This window comes from Erpetoichthys calabaricus, chromosome 2 (assembly GCF_900747795.2).
Source record: "Erpetoichthys calabaricus chromosome 2, fErpCal1.3, whole genome shotgun sequence".
In the NCBI taxonomy this organism is placed as follows: Eukaryota; Metazoa; Chordata; class Cladistia; order Polypteriformes; family Polypteridae; genus Erpetoichthys; species Erpetoichthys calabaricus.
Window position 1 is genome coordinate 276014792 of NC_041395.2, and position 19268 is coordinate 276034059.

Genomic DNA, 19268 nt, shown 5'->3' on the forward strand with positions numbered 1-19268 from the left:
GTGCTCTCTAAAACACCCAAGCATTTTTCACGTCAATAAGAAACACATTGGTACTGAAAGTAATAAAGAAAAAGATATCAATGCCACCACTGACATTCAGTCATCGAGTCATGACTGTGGATACATTGGGGCCGGTGCCAATGAATCTGTTTTTGCCAATGTACCTGTTAAAGTAAAGTCAAAGAGAAGTGAAGTGACAGTAGAGACGTATGCATTCTTGGACATGGGCACTACATTAACATTTTGTACAGAGGCACTAAGGCATCGACCAAATTTAAGAGGCACGATCACTGAATATGTTCTTTCCACTATGGGACAAGAGAAAAAGGTATCTAGTTATATTCCCTCAGATCTTGAGCTGTGTAGAGTGGAAGAGAAATACTATGTCAAACTTACAACCGTATTGACTCAGTCGAAAATACCAGTGAAAAAGGAAAATATACTGAAAAAAGAAGATTTGATAAAATGACCTTACCTTAAGAAATTTCATCATCCATACACTGATGAAAATGTTGATCTTGTTATAGGAGCAAACTCATATACGGCCATGTAACCATGGCAGATAATTAATGGAAGGAATGGTGGACCTTATGCAGATGTCAACATTAAAGCAACAAAGGGTGGACAACAAACTGCAATGTAAATCACATTTCCTTAGCATCCATCTTGTCCGAAGAAGGGGCCTGAGTTGCCTCAAAAGCTTGCATATTGTAATCTTTTTAGTCAGCCAATAAAGGTGTCATTTTGCTTGACTTCTCATTATATAGCATCCACTGAAGATCCATTGATTCAGAGATTTAATGCTGGCTTTCCAGAGTGTGCCTGTGATCATAAATCAGAAATGTCACGAGAAGATCATCAGTTCATGTTGGGTGTATCTAAATCAACACAATTCATTGAAGGTCATTATTGCATTGGACTACCTCTCAGAGATAAAAACATAAAAATGCCCAATAACTGATACTTGGCTGAACAATCACTCAACAGATTAAAGAACAAGCTTAAAATAAATCGTAATCTTCATGAGCATTATACATCCGTCTTAAAAACATTCTAGAAAAAGGTTATGCAACAAAGGTATCTGAAGAACAACTAACCAGAAATGATAACCTAGAAACGGAAGAAGCTTTGGAAGATAACAACGCAGAGCAGCACCAACAGAAGAAACAAAAAAGAAAAAGGAGAAAAAGTCTAAAGGTGAAAAGAATTTGGAAAAACAAGCTCCTGATGAAGAGTGTGAGCCACCAAAACCCAAAAAGAAAAAGTGAGACCCTAAAGCTATCAATGGAGATAATGGGTTCAGTCAAAAACTCCAAGAACCAACAAATAGTAATGTGGTTGGTGACCCTATTAGTAACAGAACATCAAAACCTCTGTTAATTTCTCATTTCAGTGAAGAATCAAGCCCCAGTGGCAACAGTGACACAGAAGTCACAGAAGAAACCCCAGAACTAAATGAGTGTGCTTTTTCTAATTTTAGGATTTCTCAAGAAACTGTAAATCTTTTGAAAGCCAGAGGCTTTACATATTTGTTTGCTATTCAGTCCAAAACGTTTAACTGTGTGTATGATAGTTGAGCTCACACAGGAACTGGGAAAACCTTTTTCTTTGCTATTCCTCTGATTGAAAAACTCCAGTCTGATGCCTTGGAAAGAGAAAGAGGGAAACCTCCTAAGGTGTTGTTTCTCACCCCAATAAGAGAGCTGGTCATTCAAGTGGCAAAAGATTTCAAAGATATAACCAGAAAAGTGGCAATAGCATGCTTTTCCAGTTCAGTAACAAAGTAAATGTAATTCATTTCACCTCTGCAGTATACCAAACATCCCTTGATGACACATTCATCAGCTGTACAGAAAATTGAATAGACTTACCAAAGTGGAGCCATTGACCTTTGAGAGTCGAGGTGGCCTTTCTCGTATTGTGGTGTATGTTGGCCGTACCAATGTGGCAGCCAGACAATACTGATGATGATATTTACAAGAAAGCTGTCACACCTGTCAAGAAGGACCTGGAAGGCACCACCACTTTACGACTGGCAGATAATGCAGAAGTGCACCGCGGAACCTACATAAATACTTTCAGGAGGGCAAGGCAGCAGTTTAAGCATACAACAAAACACTGAGGTGATCCTTTCACCCATCATATGACCTTAAGAGGTAGACCTACCTACTAACATTTTCTTGCAGGATGATTTCTGACCACAAACAGCTGGTATCTCCCAAGAATCCTTAAATCGCTCCTTTAGTCGATACCAACAATCCTAATGTGTAGCCATATTTTAATGCAAAAAATAAATCCTTATTTAGCTCTGTGTTTGATGTTATGTATTACTCATAAGTGACCTGTATATTTTTTCATTAAAATTAGGCAATATAGAGCAGAGAATATTAGTATTGAACGCGTCAATGTTTTTCTCAGTAAATATACAGTGCATCTGGAAAGTATTCACAGCGCATCACTTTTTCCACATTATTTATGTTACAGCCTTATTCCAAAATGGATTAAATTCATTTTTTTTCCTCAGAATTCTGCACACAGCACCCCATAATGACAACGTGAAAATAATTTGAGATTTTTGCAAATTTATTAAAAATAAAAAAATTGAGAAAGCACATGTACATAAGTATTCACAGCCTTTGCCATGAAGCTCAAAATTGAGCTCAGGTGCATCCTGTTTCCCCTGATCATCCTTGAGATGTTTCTGCAGCTTAATTGGAGTCCACCTGTGGTAAATTCAGATGATTGGACAGGATTTGGAAAGGCACACACCTGTCTATATAAGGTCCCACAGTTGACAGTTCATGTCAGAGCACAAACCAAGCATGAAGTCAAAGGAATTGTCTGTAGACCTCCGAGCCACTCCTTAGTAAAAGGCACATGGCAGCCCACCTGGAGTTTGCCAAAAGGCACCTGAAGGACTCTCAGACCATGAGAAAGAAAATTCTCTGGTCTGATGAGACAAAGATTGAACTCTTTGGTGTGAATGCCAGGCGTCACGTTTGGAGGAAATTTGGCACCGCTCATCACCAGGCCAATACCATCCCTACAGTGAAGCATGGTGGTGGCAGCATCATGCTGTGGGAATGTTTTTCAGCGGCAGGGACTAGGAGACTAGTCAGGATAAAGGGAAAGATGACTACAGCAATGTACAGAGACATCCTGGATGAAAACCTGCTCCAGAGCGCTCTTGACCTCAGACTGGGGTGACGGTTCATCTTTCAGCAGGACAACAACCCTAAGCACACAGCCAAGATATCAAAGGAGTGGCTTCAGGACAACTCTGCGAATGTCCTTGAGTGGCCCAGCCAGAGCCCAGACTTGAATCTGATTGAACATCTCTGGAGAGATCTTAAAATGGCTGTGCACCGACGCTTCCCATCCAACCTGATGGAGCATGAGAGGTGCTGCAAAGAGGAATGGGCGAAACTGGCCAAGGATAGGTGTGCCAAGCTTGTGGCATCATATTCAAAAAGACTTGAGGCTGTAATTGCTGCCAAAGGTGCATCGACAAAGTATTGAGCAAAGGCTGTGAATACTTATGTACATGGGATTTCTCAGTTTTTTTATTTTTAATAAATTTGCAAAAAACTCAAGTAAACTTTTTTCACATTGTCATTATGGGGTGTTGTGTGTAGAATTCTGAGGAATAAAAATGAATTTAATCCATTTTGGAATAAGGCTGTAACATAACAAAATGTGGAAAGAGTTATGCGCTGTGAATACTTTCCGGATGCACTGTATTTCTAATGGGGCTATTGACATGAAATTTTCACCAGATGTCGGTGACAACTCAAGTAATCCACACATACAAATAAACCAAAACAACTAAGTCCATAAATTAAGTTATGTATAATAAAGTGGAATGACACAGGGAAAAAGTATTGAACACATGAAGAAAAGGAGGTGCAAAAGGCACGGAAAGCCAAGAAACCAGCTGGGATCTGTCAGTACTTAGAAAGCAATCCTGCCCCCTATCAGTGCAAATTAATATCATCTGGTTTAGTCCTAATTGATGGCCTATAAAAAGGTTTCTCATTACCAAGGTGTCACACAAGAATATGTCTCATGATGAGTAAAAGCAAAGAGCTCACTCAAGACCTTTGCAACCTTATTGTTGCAAAACATACTGATGGCATTGATTCCAGACGTATTTCTAAACTTCTGAATGTTCCAGTGAGCACCGTTGGGGCCATAATCCTGGTAGATGGCAGCAGATTCTTAGAGAGGGAGATGTAAACTGCATGAATAACCAGTCCATTGCACACATTTGCCTCCAACATATCCCAATAATGGGGCACGCAAGAGACTTACCGCATCCCATATACAATACGGTGTACTCTTCTTACACTGATAAACCTCATTTAGTTTGGTTTGCTCTTTGTTGTTCAAATGTTTGTTATCAACATGCCTAGACTGAAAGAGCTCTCAGATGCATACAATGTGGGAAGGAATTTAAGATCTTCAGACAAATGGAAATTAACCGTTCTAATGTCCTGCAGATCATCTGGAAGCAGAGAGCATTTCAAACACCTGACACCCCAGCAAGACCAGAATTCAAGTTGCTGAAAGAAGTCATGAAGAACCCCAGGATTTCATCACACAACCTACGGGTAACTCTTGTCATTGTTGATGTCAAAGTGTATGACTGTACCATCAGAAAGAAGCCACACCACTTAGATCTACATAGGAGGTGCATCAGGAGGAAACCTTTGCTGTCCAGAAAGAACACCAGGGCAAGACTAAAGTTTGCACATGGACACCTAGGCAAAGCCAGAACATCTGGGACAATGTGCTCTGGCCAGATGAAGTAAAGACAGAGTTATCTGGCCACAGTAATAGAAGACATGTTTGGTGAAAACCAAACACGGCATTCAGCCAGCAGACACTGATACCAAGTGTAATGTATAGTGGTGGAAATGTTATGGTCAGGGCCTGGGCAGCTCACCATCATAGAATCCACTCGGAATTCTTCATTTTTATCACAGGGGGCTTGAGGTAAATGTGATAACATCTGTCAGAATTTTGAAGCTCAGTCAAAAGTGGACATTGCAACATGGCAATGGCCCTAAACAGAGCAGTAAATCCATTAAGGTATAGCTGAAAGGAAAGCAATGGAGGGTTCTACAATGGCCAGATCAAAGCCCAGATCTGAATGCCATTGAGATGCTGTGGGGGGATTTAGAATGGGCTGTGAGCACAAGACCCCCCTCAAACATCCCACAACTGAGAGAATTCTGCATGGACAAGTGGGAAAACTTCCTCTCAGTTGATGTCAGAGACTACTAGACAGTTATAGGAGACCCCAGCTTGAGGGGGCAACACCAGCTATTGGAGCCAAGGGAGGACTTTTTCCACTTGCAGAAATGGATTATATGTTCCTTCTCCATTGAATAGATTATTTCAGGGTCAAGTTTTCTTTGTTTGTTTTTCCAATTACATTACCTTTACTCAAAGACACTGCTGAAATAAAGATCAACTCTTATATGTCTACATATGTTGAAAACTAAAACAAAAACATTTCATTTACTTATGTTTTCACATAGTATGTATACCAGTAGAGGTATCTATTGTATATACAGTATGTATACACACACAGTATACTTTATACAGTAAATACACACATACTCACTCTGCATACTGTACATCATTTTGAAATTTGTCCATTTGTACAGAGTATATTGAAATTCTTACCTGCATGCAACATGTCCTCTCTCTCCAGCATCATGATAAACAAGAACAGGTAAGAGAAAACCTCTGACTACTGTACTGTGGGAAACGCTGTTGTAGATGTTCAGTTAGGTGCGTATAGACACTGGTAGCATTGCCTTTTACACAGTAACATGTAAACACATCACTGAGGAGTTCTAAAACTTGCAGAAATCCTTTTAAAGAGGCCACTGGTGGCAGCAACAGAAGGTGAAGGGGCAGGTAGAATCATTTGAGGTCACACATCTTCATCAAGACTATTAGACAGACATGTCATTCTCTGGACTCTTCCAAAACATTCACCTGTGACCCCTTTGGTTTGGCTCTAGTGGACTTGCTTTGGTCATCTCACTTATGACAGTTTCCTCCACTCCCTTTAGCAAAGAGGCTGTTAACGCCAGATCCCTCACAGCTCGTTGTGCTCTCTTTGAAAAAGACACCAGAGATCTTGAGTGCCAGAAGGGAAACAACATTTCTGGGAGTCAAGCCAGCCAGGGACATTTAGAAAACAGGAATAAGAACTGCCTGTTCTTGTCATGCGACTTCAATGGGGATAAAGAAGGACCAGAAGAAAGGAAAGGGAGATGTTACAAAGACCAGAAACCCAACTTGAAGTCCTCTCCAGGAGCTCCGATTTGAATAGGAGTCTTCCTCTCTGCTAGCCATGGACACATACTGGACATTTAAATTTACATGGTGGACAGATGTCACCTTAACAAACCTCCACCATTACGGTAAGTAAAATGAGCAGGCGATAATAAGACTAATGAAGACATCCAACTTGACTTGGGTTGCAGTGATGGCAGAAGTCACGATAGATTAACAGATATATCAAGCATTTTTTTTATCTAAAAGCCATTACTTAAAGCCAGGACTTCCTCTCCTTTTATTTCTTTTCATTTTACTCCTGTTAGTTTGTTGAACAGATTTGGCACATACTCCAGTTTCGCTTCTGCATAAGTTTCCAGCCATTTGTCTTATCCCTTGTCATAGCTTTGGCTTATTTCTTTACTTTTTGCACTCCTCCTCATTCTTCAGTTCATCAGTTAGGGTCCATTTTCCTGCTTCCACTCTTTATCTTACTTTAATTATATTATCTCAACTACCACACATACATCTTCTTTCCTTAAACAAACTTACTTGTTTTCGTGCCCAAGCACTTTTGCCTCATGAATAATTTTCCATTCTTTTTCTTTTCTTTTTTCCTCTTCCTTTGTCTGTTCTGTCAACTCCATACAACATCTCTTTTTCTCCTTTTACTCACAAGTCCCCAATTTTCTTCTATGTTTTTCAGCGTTTCTTTGGTTATCTCACAATCCCAAAACAAATGCCCCACGGATTCTTCTTCTGCACTCTTTTTCTCGAGACACATTGTGGCTTCAGGCGTATTATGTGGACACCAACATCCCATTTCTGTTCATTTTCTTCATTCTTCATCTCGTTTTATCCCCAATGACTTCTGCCATCTCTTTATCTGAGCATTTACTTGAATAGCAGGTATATACGGATCTGCTCTTTCATTAGCTTGTATTTCTGTTTATTTGGCTTTTCCCAAATAAACATTTTAACCGTACTATCGTAGTTTTCTGCTGTTAAAGCAATTGAATCATGTTTGGGTGGGTCATGTAGCTTAGCCAATTAACACTCACCAGGGGCCTCATGTATAAACGGTGCGTACGCACAGAAATGTTGCGTAAGAACGTTTCCACGCTCAGATCGCGATGTATAAAACCTAAACTTGGCGTAAAGCCACGCACATTTCCACGGTACCTCATACCTTGGCGTACGCAATTTCTCTGCTCGGTTTTGCAGACTGGCGGCACCCAGCGTCAAAGCAGTGCTACTGTTCCTGTGTGGTCACCCTTTCTTTCTTAGACCCACGTTCCTGACGTGGCTTTATAAATACACTGAAATTAACTGCATATTGTTTATTAGTGTAATGCATCTGATCGTAATTAACCTGTAGCAATATAATGGTCCAGGGAATAGCCATAGTATTTCAAATACCATAACTGCTTTAGCGTTGTTATGTTCACTGCATCTTCTTCTTCTTTCAGCTGCTCCCGTTAAGGGTTGCCACAATGGATCATTTTTTTCCATATTACTCTCACTGCACCACTCGGAGTATTTATATTACTGTATCTGAGTGGGGAATCACAGCAGCAGCTGATCGGAAAGAGAATTATCGGTATACAGTTTCAAGTACACACTACCTCAACCACGGCAAAAAGCGTCAAAGCCTTTCCTGTACGGACCTCGCGTTTCAGAAACAGTTTCATCCCAAGAACTCTAAACGCACTCAATCAGTCCATCAAGTGCTCCTTGTAGAACTGTTTGTACTTCCAAGTACAATTACCTCACTGTAAACTTACACTACAGTTATAATATTGCACAACCTGCGCCACTTTATAAAGCACGTATGACAATATCATTTTTAAGATGAAATGCAGCAAAATATGTTGCTTATAGTATACAGATAAAACTTTAACTTCATTTAAATAATCTGTATTGTTAATAATTAAACATGTGAGGACACGGTGCCGCAGCGCTAGCTAGTTCAGGGATTGTTCCTGCATTGCGTTGTATTCTTGCTCGTGCTGACGCGACACTGGAAGGATAGACGGATGGAATAATTAAACATGTACTACGAAGATATTTCAATGTTCCTTAAAAGTTTTGAAGAATCGGCGTTATAAGCTTACAGATGGCTTAACGTCTATTACAGAGCTGATTGTGTGGCGATTGGGTATTTGGAGAAAGAAAAGTATGGACAGGAATTGGAGGTTAGTACGTTTGAAAGAGACAGTACTTCTGTAATAAATTATTTCGTCGAAGGTCGCGCATGGTGCAGCAAGCCTCTTGCGTGATATATGAACAATCACTGCGCCACCGTGTTCCCATGTTTAATAACATGCTTTAACTCCTATCATCATGAAAAAGATATCACATATACATCTCAGTATTTTAATTATTCAGAGAGCTGTAATATCACGAATGTAATGGATTCTGTGTCCTGTCGGAGAAAGAGAAAGAACGGAAGCACATAGTGATTCACACACACAGAGCACATAGAAGATCAAATACAGAACAAAGCATTTAAAGTGCTACTTGAGAAACTAGTAAAATAAAAGATGAAGTTTATGATGTTCTACTTTAATGGCAAAATAAACTATGTGATTAAAGTGGAAATTTTGAGATTAAAGTTGACATTTCGTGCTTTTTTCCCCACTGTGTGCCTATTTTTTTTGTCTGTACCCTAATAAGCTTTCATATGACACTCAGACGGTGGGCTATGACTCGCCTTTTCACGGTGACTTTGATATGTGATTTCTTTTTTATTTCGGGCACTGTGCGACTTTGTGAACTCGATCTTTCGAGTTTCTCCGACACTCTGTCACTCGAACAGCTTTCTTTTGTTGATTATACCACTGTTTAAACCAACAAATAGTACGTTTTTCCTTTGCCTCCACTTGGTATTCGCTGAAATTCTTATATTTTCCCCCGTGCTTTTCCCATTGTCTTTTCACAGAAGGCTATTTATATTGATTTGCATATTCAAAGAGGTGTAATTCTGGGAGGAGTTGGGGCGGGACAGAAGGCGCGTGCGTTACTTTTCACGCTGATCGGGATTTATGTAGTGGAAGAACATGAAAGTTTGCGTACGCACAGATTCCTGCATCTGGATTTTTCTGTGCATACGCACAATCCCGTTTTTGTGCTTACGGCATGTTATAGTGTGAGTTCTACGCACGGCGTTATACATGAGGCCCCAGGTCTGCCATCTTTCCTTCTCTGTTTAAAGCCTTATTGACCACCATGATTCTAAAATCCATCAACAGCCTGGAATGCTAAAACCACCAGGTTTCATCTCTCATCACTGTATTTCTTTCAAGTCCCACACACTTTAATTTCGACATATTACTTAATATTTTCTTAAGTAGTCACATAACGGCAGTCACATATATTAACATTAAGTTGTACTGTTTTCAATTAACACAATTTTACCATAATTATATTTCTCATTTTCCACAGTCTCAGGCTTTTATTTTATTTTTCTTCAAATTTAATACCTTACATGGATATTGTTTCTGGCATATCCATCCAGCCTTTACCTTTGTTTTCTTTTATAATCAGCAGCACACATTCACACTTCTTAGGGGCAGTGGTGACACTGAGTGTGTAGCTTGAAAGAATTGACAACTATATCATGAAAATATGAACTTGCCAGAGGAGGAGTGAAGGCAGAAGGTCAAGAGAAAAGAGAAGACACTGCGGAGTGCTTCAATTATTGACTGTCCTTGGTACTGTGACTGGGCTGTGGAGGTGGGAAACAACAGTAAAGCGTTTCCCACAGCTAAGTAAAATGTGAGTGTGTCGTAAAGACTTGTGCCTGGTGTCTGTTGTGTCAGGTGTTTAGGGAGCTGGTGCACCCCCTGGTGGCTACAGCATCCATGGTGACCAATGCTACACCACAGCCAATAATATCAAAAATCTCCAAGAGAAAAAAAATCTCATGTTACTGCACATGTCAAGTAAACCAGTCGTGTAATAACAATATCCCAAACACAAGTATTTTTTACTAAACTATTGTTACAGTAAATTTGTAAACCACTTCCAGTAAAAAACTTTCGTGAACAGAAATGGAAATGAAGAACACCTCACTCACTGGTCAGGAGTCCAGCCCAGTAACAGCTAATTCACTGACTTAACACTGCACTTCACATGACATCAACACAATGTATGAGAGACCTTAAAAGTAAAAATTAAAAGATAAAGTGGGTGAAAACACCATCAGGACGATGATATGCCTCATGCTTGTGTAGATCTGACATGGTTTAATAATTAGAAGATCAATTCACCCATGCAGTTTAACAAAGTGCCGCTGTAATATAACGATAAATGTGATGATTGGAGGTGGTCTACAATTCAGTGTGAATTCATAGCACCAGAACTCCCAACTCTTTCCACCTTGTTGGCCTCTAACGATTCATATATGAATGTTTCTGCTGTAATGGCTGAGCTGCATTAAAACACACACTGAAACTTTTGCTCCTTATTAACACTGCTTGAACTTTCAATACACAAAACTAAGAGGAGTCCCGTCACAGCCACTTAAATCACATAGGCCATTACAAACATCAGGCCAACATAGACCAAAGGATCCACATGACCTTGCTAAGACACAAATCGCTACCTGCCATCTCCTATATGTTACATCAAAACCATCCATCGATGTTAAGGACAGAATTACAGATGGCTGGGCTATAATTTGCAAACTTTAAGCAAGTTCTGGAGGTGCTTGGCTGTAGCGCTTCGACTAGAGCGATTCCCAGGCAGCAAGCTTCTCAATCATAGGACATCACACCGCACTCAGATCTTGTGTCTTTATGGAGGAGAGCTGCGAGTTTCTCACACTTTCAGTCGTCACAGAGGTCTGTTGCTGGAATTTTCCAAATCTCTCCCACCTTTCTTACATTTGTCCCAACTATAAGGATACCCGAGGTCAACGTCTGCATGAGTTATAACTATGTTGGGACACGCAGGAGACCTGGCCACCTAATTTTAGGGGCTCTTCACTTTAAAATCCCTTTCTTTAGATTTTAGATTAGGCACTGCCTTTTTTTGGGAGTCTTCTGCTTGTGGATTAAGGATATTTTGCTGGCCGTTTTTAGTGTCAGTTTGCCGAGTCCTTGCTTACTGGGTAATCAATTACATTCATTTCAAAATGTAAAGCAACAGAATGCAATAGTGGCACTGTGTTTTAAACAAATGTATCTAAAACCAGGTATACTAAAATGAAATAGGAATGTCAGATCTGTGTGCACTTGTCCAAAATAATGATTATCAAGATGTAAAACCCAGACAGGCCGGCAGCAGTATGGGCTATGGGGGCATCTGCCCCATGGCAGGCTGGGCTATCCACTGAAATCCAGTCTTACCTTCACTGCTGTGCATTGCGCCCTGTAAATGAGTGCTCCCCATTTGCTTTAACCACTTTCTTAACCAGCTTTGTTTCACAGTTAAACTAGAAGGAACATGCTGGATTCACCCAGCTCTGGTTTATTTCTTACTCCATGGCAATATGACTTGAGGTCACTTTTTTAGAAATCGTAGGATAAACAAACAGACCTGTAATTTTCTGGTCCTGATCACTACTTACAGTATACGGAGCCCATTCCAGCAGTACATCACAGTGGAAGCTGACTGTATCACAAGTCAGTCTAGCAACACTCAAGTGCAGACCAAAATACAGAAACTAATCAAGCCCTGATTACTTATTACAGATGACTACAACCTCGGCACACTAAATCAGAAGGTATGTGCACACCTGAAGGCGGCAGGGTGGTGCAGCAGTTAGTGCGGCTTTATTACAGCTCCAAGCTCCTTGGTTGGAATCCCAGCCTGAATCTTTTCTCCCAAATCCCAAACACTGCTTTTAGGTTAGCTGGCAGCACTAATTTGGTCCAATATGACTGCATGCAGAGGTGCACATCTGCGGGCCCAGAGAACTCCTATCCTTTCCTGCCTTATTCCCATTCCTCCTCAGCCTGGGACTAGCACCAGCTTCCCATAACTCTGAACTTTAAGAGCTGGCTGGTAATTATGTACTCACGTTTAATGGTTGTGAAGCGGTTTTAAGAGAAATAAACTTAAAAAATAACCCCATCTTCCACACTGGCCTGCCTTGAAGTTTTACTTGACACATAAGATGACTTTTCAATCCTACATTTCAGTAACAGTCAAAACTTTACCGTATTTCCCTCAATAGATTTCCAGAGTTTGAAACTATCTAGATTAGACACTGAAGTATTTTCCCTTGCTTTTATCCCCAAGTGGTTGGACTACTTTTGACCAGATTAACCTGTTTTGAGCTCACTATTCCTCATTTACAATGGCTTTCTGTTTAAAATCAAATCATCTTCAAAGTTCTCCTATCATTAAATAAAACTGTTTGTTGTTGTAACACTCTGCAGTTCTTGTATGTTTACATCATACAAGGTGACAATAAACTTGAACTATCAAAGATTCTAATCACCCACGTTGGCAGCCAGGCAGATAATACTTGATTTGTCCATAAGAAGAAATTATAATTTGACAGAAACTCCAAAACATAAATAAAATATCTAAATACGTTTTAAAGGTAATCTTTTACTTTTATATTAGAATATTACACTTAAAAATTATTCTTGGGGTATGTTCCTAATACTATTTTAAGTTGACTTGACTCAAAATGCCTAAGGCTTTATACATCCTTTTCTAGTAGAGCCGACTTATATTTCTTGGGTGTCTCATTTACAAGTGTAGCTTATGTGTAACAAACTTAAATGAATTATAACTCACACATTTCGTTACTAGGGTATACTGCCTTAGCCAATTGTCTCACGCTGACTCACAATTAACATGTTAACTTACAAAATTGACTTTTCGAAAAATATAGCATTACACGGCAGCTTTCAGTTGATTCAAATGAAAATGAGTGAGCCTGTAAGCTCTATGTATCCATTTCTAATACAAATGACACAATATTTGTCAGATGTCATGGTAGTTCCGTTTATGTATGTTCAAAGAAATTTCATAGCCATGTAATCGTCATTTGCATTGCAATGTCTCACAGTAATGTCATTGAGGGCACATATTCCCCCAATCAGGTAACTTTTTTTTATATATAAACATTTAAAAGAGGATTGGACAGAGAACAATTTTTGGGAGGATATTTTTCAGAATGTTCAATTATTTTTCTTAACATAAATGACTAATATGTATAACTTAATTTGCATAAGGGAGTTTTGGGGATCTCTGCTCATGAGTGCAATGTCAGTCAAAGATCAAGACATTTTACACAGAAAAACTGCCAAATATTTGTACAGTTCAGAAAGTGGCTTTAGGCTTGTGTGTCTTTCATAATTTGGCCTGTTCAAGTTAACTACAGTATTACAGATTAGGCAGTATTGCTCTTTGGATAAAGACTGGACCACAAAAAATAAAATGACCTAATAATGATGTGTCTGGGTGAGTTTTTACTTCATGATTGTCTAATGCACAAAGAAAATTGGAAATTAGATCTACAAATTTGATTTATGTTAGGGCAAATTAATTTGATTAAATGGAAATAACACATTTATTAAGTAGATTCAATGCCTTGTTTTTTTCAATAAACTCTTGCTGCAAAAACAAAAGATGAGAATGTTAGATGTCCACATTTTTTTTATCTATTAGCACTATCTATCTATCTATCTATCTATCTACTATTGGAAATAGTTGTCATTTTATTCAGTAGATCCAATGAGTTACTTTTTGAACATAATATCACTGTAAAATGAATAATGATAGCCCACAAATTTTATATCCCCTAATTTACATGTAAATGTAAGATCAGGTCCTGTTTTATTCAGTGAATTAGCAATCAGCTTGTACATATGAAATGTGCTATATACTGTATAAACTCCTTTTTCTGAGATCACATATACCAACACTTTTAACATTGTTTGCTCTCCCAAATCTTAATAAAATAACTAAAATAAATTCAAATAAAAATATTTAGCCAGAATGAAGTTAAAATAAAATCAGAAAGTACGCCCTGCCAGGCTCAGACCTTCCCTTTCAAGCTATATTCAGATGAAGCATTAGATCTTCCACAATAACAATCAAACAAAATTATACATATAAGTTAATACACACAGTAATGTAACATTTCAAAAGCTGGCAGTTGTTAGATAATTCTTTTCAAAATACAATTTGTTTTGATCCGATCGGATCACTGATTTAAGATTCTACATCACCAGACACAGAGCACTTCCACATACACTCTGGAAATCTCATCTTACCACTAAGATATTCTCTTAAAGCTGAAACATCTTATAAAGCAATGTTGTTTTTCAGAAACATTCCAAAAAAGCTCTTATAAGCAAAATAAAAACAACCAGCTGTTTTCATGGGGTTAACTTTATTAGTGACTTTTGTAGATGGCTTCAGGTTCACAAACATTGTTTCACATGTATTGTCACATATTTTAATACACAATGGATTAACATCATACACTTTTCAAAATCTTTTCTGAAAATAAAATTTAAAGAAACTTTTAAAGTTTAAAAAAATGTCATTTTTGATTTGAATTAAATTGTAAAACAACATAAAGGCTTCATTTTTGATTAAAAAAAAACACACAAACTCAGATTTTAACATGTAGTTTTATAATTACACAGCTGCATCAGATCTACTAATATTAAATAGGTCATACTGACCCCCAGAAAAGGAAACCGGGAGTATCTTGAAAGAAAAAGTTTCATTGCTTTTACTTGGAATATTGTGACTTTATAAAAAAAAATAATATTAAACAATACTTAGGCATTTAACTTTGGAAAACATGGTCCTAAACTATATCTTATATTAATATTTATCTCCTGCATATGAAGCAGAAGAAACCTTAAATACTCTTCATGTCACAGTGTAAATCAATAACATCAGAATGGCTGCAAAAATAACTAAAAGTAATCCTTTTATTGCATCAGCCACATTAAACGGTGTGAAGACAAGTAACATCTACTGTATGCTGGGAACCACAGAACAGCATTTTTAAAAGTAAATAATCAAGTGCTTAAAGTACGTAACACACTGAATATAAAGAGAATGATCTTTTAACAATTAAGCAGTTTATTCCCCTTCAGAAATTTTGGTTGCTATTAATGACTTTGAAATATCTTTTGTTTAGTAAGTAATTGTTTTGTGAAGACTCTACATAAATAAACAGTATCTAGTATACTCATATTGCTTAGCAACATAGTCTGTATCCTCAAATTTATTAACAGGATACTGTAACATATACATATATATTATACATATATATATACACACACACATTTATATACATATATATTATACATACAGTATATATATATACACACACACACATATACATTATATATATATATATATATATATATATATATATATATATATATATATATATATATATATATATATAAATAAACTGAATATGTAAAATGATGTAAACATTTACAGAAGATAGTGCTTTTACAAACGTAAGTGCAATTAGTAAACTGGATCAAGGCAGTCAGTACCTTAAAGTTAAAATGGTAAACAATTTGGTAACAACTACCAGTATAAATTAAATTCTAAAGATAACTGATGCTTAAAATGTTTCTTGTTAAACATACTGTACAGTACACAATTAAATATAGAAGACTTTCAACTGTTATTGTAAGGAATTTTTAATATTAACAAAATTATATTAAAACTCATAATTCAACCTACACAAACTACTACATAACTTTAGATATAATACGTCAAAGGAGATACTATAAAATCTTTCAATATCATAGTCATATAACCATGATATTCAAACAATACTTTGGAGAGACAACCAGACATCCTCCCTTCCCATACCATACAGAGATAGAATACCTGATGACTAGAAAAATGGCAATAAAATGTTCTTCGTGGCTTTAAGACAGGCAGCACAACTTTTGTTGCAGTGTGTGAAATAAATAACAAGACAGAAAATCTATGGTGAACAGAATGAATAGTTATGCTCAAAACGCATTAACTGATTAAGCCAATTTATCTTGAAATGTACATTATTAAAGGCCTGTAATGAAAGTTTTACTTTTACATTGTATCTCTGTGTGGATGTGCACGTGTATTTACACTTCTACAAATGTATCATCTCACCACATACAAAGCACTTTTTTGTTAACTGGGTCAGAGTAAATATAACATGGCATTGATGAAAAGTTTTTAATTACTGAACTGCATACTTAATAAGAACACTTAAAAAAACTAAATATTTGTTATGAAAACTTCATTTTAGAACACAATATTTTGATATACACTTTAAGACATTTAATGTGCAGTATTACAGATATTTACTTGATAAGAGCAGCACCTTATCTATGACATGGTATAATCAGTATCCATCAACTAACACCTTGTTGCTAGTGTAAAAGTCAAAAGAAGAAAAGTAATTTTAAACTGCATGATCTAGATAATATTTTACATGCAAACTGTTATGTCATGTAAGACATGCATAAATGTAGTTACACAGGAATATCTGAAAAAGAAACATAGCAAAAATTTGCTCACTTAAAAAAAAATAGTGGTTAAAGGAACTGCCTCAGCATTACAAATATCCTGGTATTGTCTGCATTTGCAATATTTGGTACAGACTGGGTAATAGAAACTTCAGTTTTTGCAATAAAATAAACATATCCCAGGAAAGAAATTGTGACATCAATCTCTTTGTATATTCTCCCACTAGGTTGAATTTTGATATAATGGCAGACACTTTACAGTTAACAGACACAGACAGTCCTCCAAATCAGAACTCTCTTGACCATTATAAAGTTTCATTTTCCAAAACATTATATTTTGTATTGTCAATATCAATTATTGCACAGATTACACTGAATAGGAGCCATTGCATAACTCATTGCCTGAGAGAGGAAATTAGTGCAGGGTTAAAGTAAGTCTATAAAGATGAAAGGCTGATGATTCTAGCCAATTAATCTTTTCATTATTGAGGGTCGAGAGAAAGGCCAACAATATTCATTGGGTACAGGTCCATTAACATTGCACTCAAAGAATGAGAACATTGGGAACCAGATCCTTGCTCTTCTACTCTGCTGATATGCCCTTGTGTTTGCTAGTGTGTGGTAGTACAAAAAGAGTCTTGTGGTGATATAGAAAGCAATGAAAACATCTATAGAGTAATGCTCATGTGCTGCCAATATAAAGAAGATGCCAAATAAGTTCAGAACCCAAGACAGCGTATGGATGAAGTTCCAACTTCTTGGAGTATCTAAAAGAGAAGAAATCCATTATGACTACGATTGTGATAAAGGTATATCAAAAACATCTGTAAACAATTTTAAAATGTATACGTACATTTTCTAAGGGAAACAATAGCATGTGTAATTTATGACACACTCGAACTGAAGAAAGAATATTATAAATTGCACTTTTTATAGCAATTAATATATATGATTACAGTGGAACCTCGAGATACGATCACCTCTGTATACGAGAAATTCAAAATACGAGGAAAGTATGAGCGAAAAATTCAGATCTAAATACGAGCATTGGCTCACGTAACGAGCCACGAGCCGGGCTGTGGGTATAGCTCGCGGCTTAGGGAGGGGGCGTGGTAGCTGTAGCAAGCCGCAGGGCAATCTGCGGTGTCTGCGTTTCTCACCTAAGTGCACAGGTGGGAAACTGCCCACATCCATGATTTGTCCTGTGGCTGATGGGCTGGGCAGGGTTGCCACCCGTCCTTTAAAATACAGAATCGTCCAGTATTTGAGAATGAAATTGCGCGTCCCGTTTTGAATCAATACGTATGCGTCCCTTATTTTTTTGTATTAAAAGTGGTAACCCTAGCAGCTGCCATGTCTTCCCCGCATATATAGAGAAGCGCGAGCCGGTTAAGGGGGAGAAGAAGTAAAAGAAAAGAGAGGAGAGGAGAGGAGAGAGAACGGAGGTTGCAGGAGGAGGCAGGAATCCGCAGCAGTAGGAAGTCGGTGCGAGAGCGCGAGCGAGTACAGGCTCGCGTGTAGCTGAACAGGCGAGCCAAACAGCTGAAGCAGGACGGTGTAGAGAAGGTCAGCTGCATTAAGTGTCTCGCCTGTTGCAGAGCCCGCATGGGAGAAGCAGGTGAGACGCTAACAGAGAAGAAGCACCGGGGATTGTCATCTGTTTTTTGAAGACTGCTTCCTGTTGACGTTTTAACCTCGTGTTAAAGGATTGTTATTCTTATGTACTTTAAACCTCCACTTCACAACTTTTTTAAGGATTAAAGATTTATTGAATGCTCTACTGCACTTTGGACACCTGTTTTGATTCTTTTAATAATCAGTTATATTATTTACCAGTGTTATTTATTAAAGGTAGACTACAGTATATATAATTTATCAGTGTTATTTGTTAGGAAAATTGATTTTTTATGTTAATATATTTGGGATGCGGAACGGATTAACTGGATATCCACTATTTTCAATGGGGACGTTTGTTCTAGATACGAGAAATTCGCTATACAAGCTCAGTGCTGGAACGAATTAAACTCGTATCTAGAGGTTCCACTGTATATGGGATTTATGGAAATTCCATTGACAGCATGCACAGTAAAAATACTTTTTACCTTGTAGTTCCTTAAATCACAATACATAAATACAAGCTGGAAATAAAAAGGAAACACTTTGATATATAAAAATTAAATTGAAAGCTGGTGCTTCTCAGTTAAAATCATTCATATAATTAGGCAGTTAATATTTCATTATGCCTAAGGTCATAAATAAAAATGGCAGATAGATCCAGCTGCTTATTTTACCTGCTACCATGTCTCAAAAAAAGAGATCTTAGTAATTTTGTTTTGGAGGCACATTTAGCAAGAGCTTCATGAATAAACACTGCTAAATGTGCAAATGTTTTACATGGAACAGTACTCAAGGACTTGTTGGCATCAAATCTGAAGAAAAGACATCAGGAGCAAGAGATACCCTCCATCCATCCATCCATTATCCAACCCGCTATATCCCAACTACAGGGTCACG

General features: G+C 37.7%; 1 protein-coding gene across 10 annotated transcripts in view; it reads right to left on the reverse strand.

Moving 5' to 3' along the window:
- Positions 1-15680: 15680 nt before the first annotated feature.
- samd8 (sterile alpha motif domain containing 8) overlaps positions 15681-19268 on the reverse strand; it is a 197642-nt gene continuing 194054 nt past the window's right edge. For all 10 annotated transcript variants that reach the window (XM_028795562.2, XM_028795559.2, XM_028795565.2 and 7 more), the window contains one exon: positions 15681-17521. In XM_028795562.2, the coding sequence (XP_028651395.1) occupies positions 17217-17521 (305 nt within the window). In that variant the 3' untranslated portion in view covers positions 15681-17216. The remainder of the gene's footprint in view (positions 17522-19268) is intronic.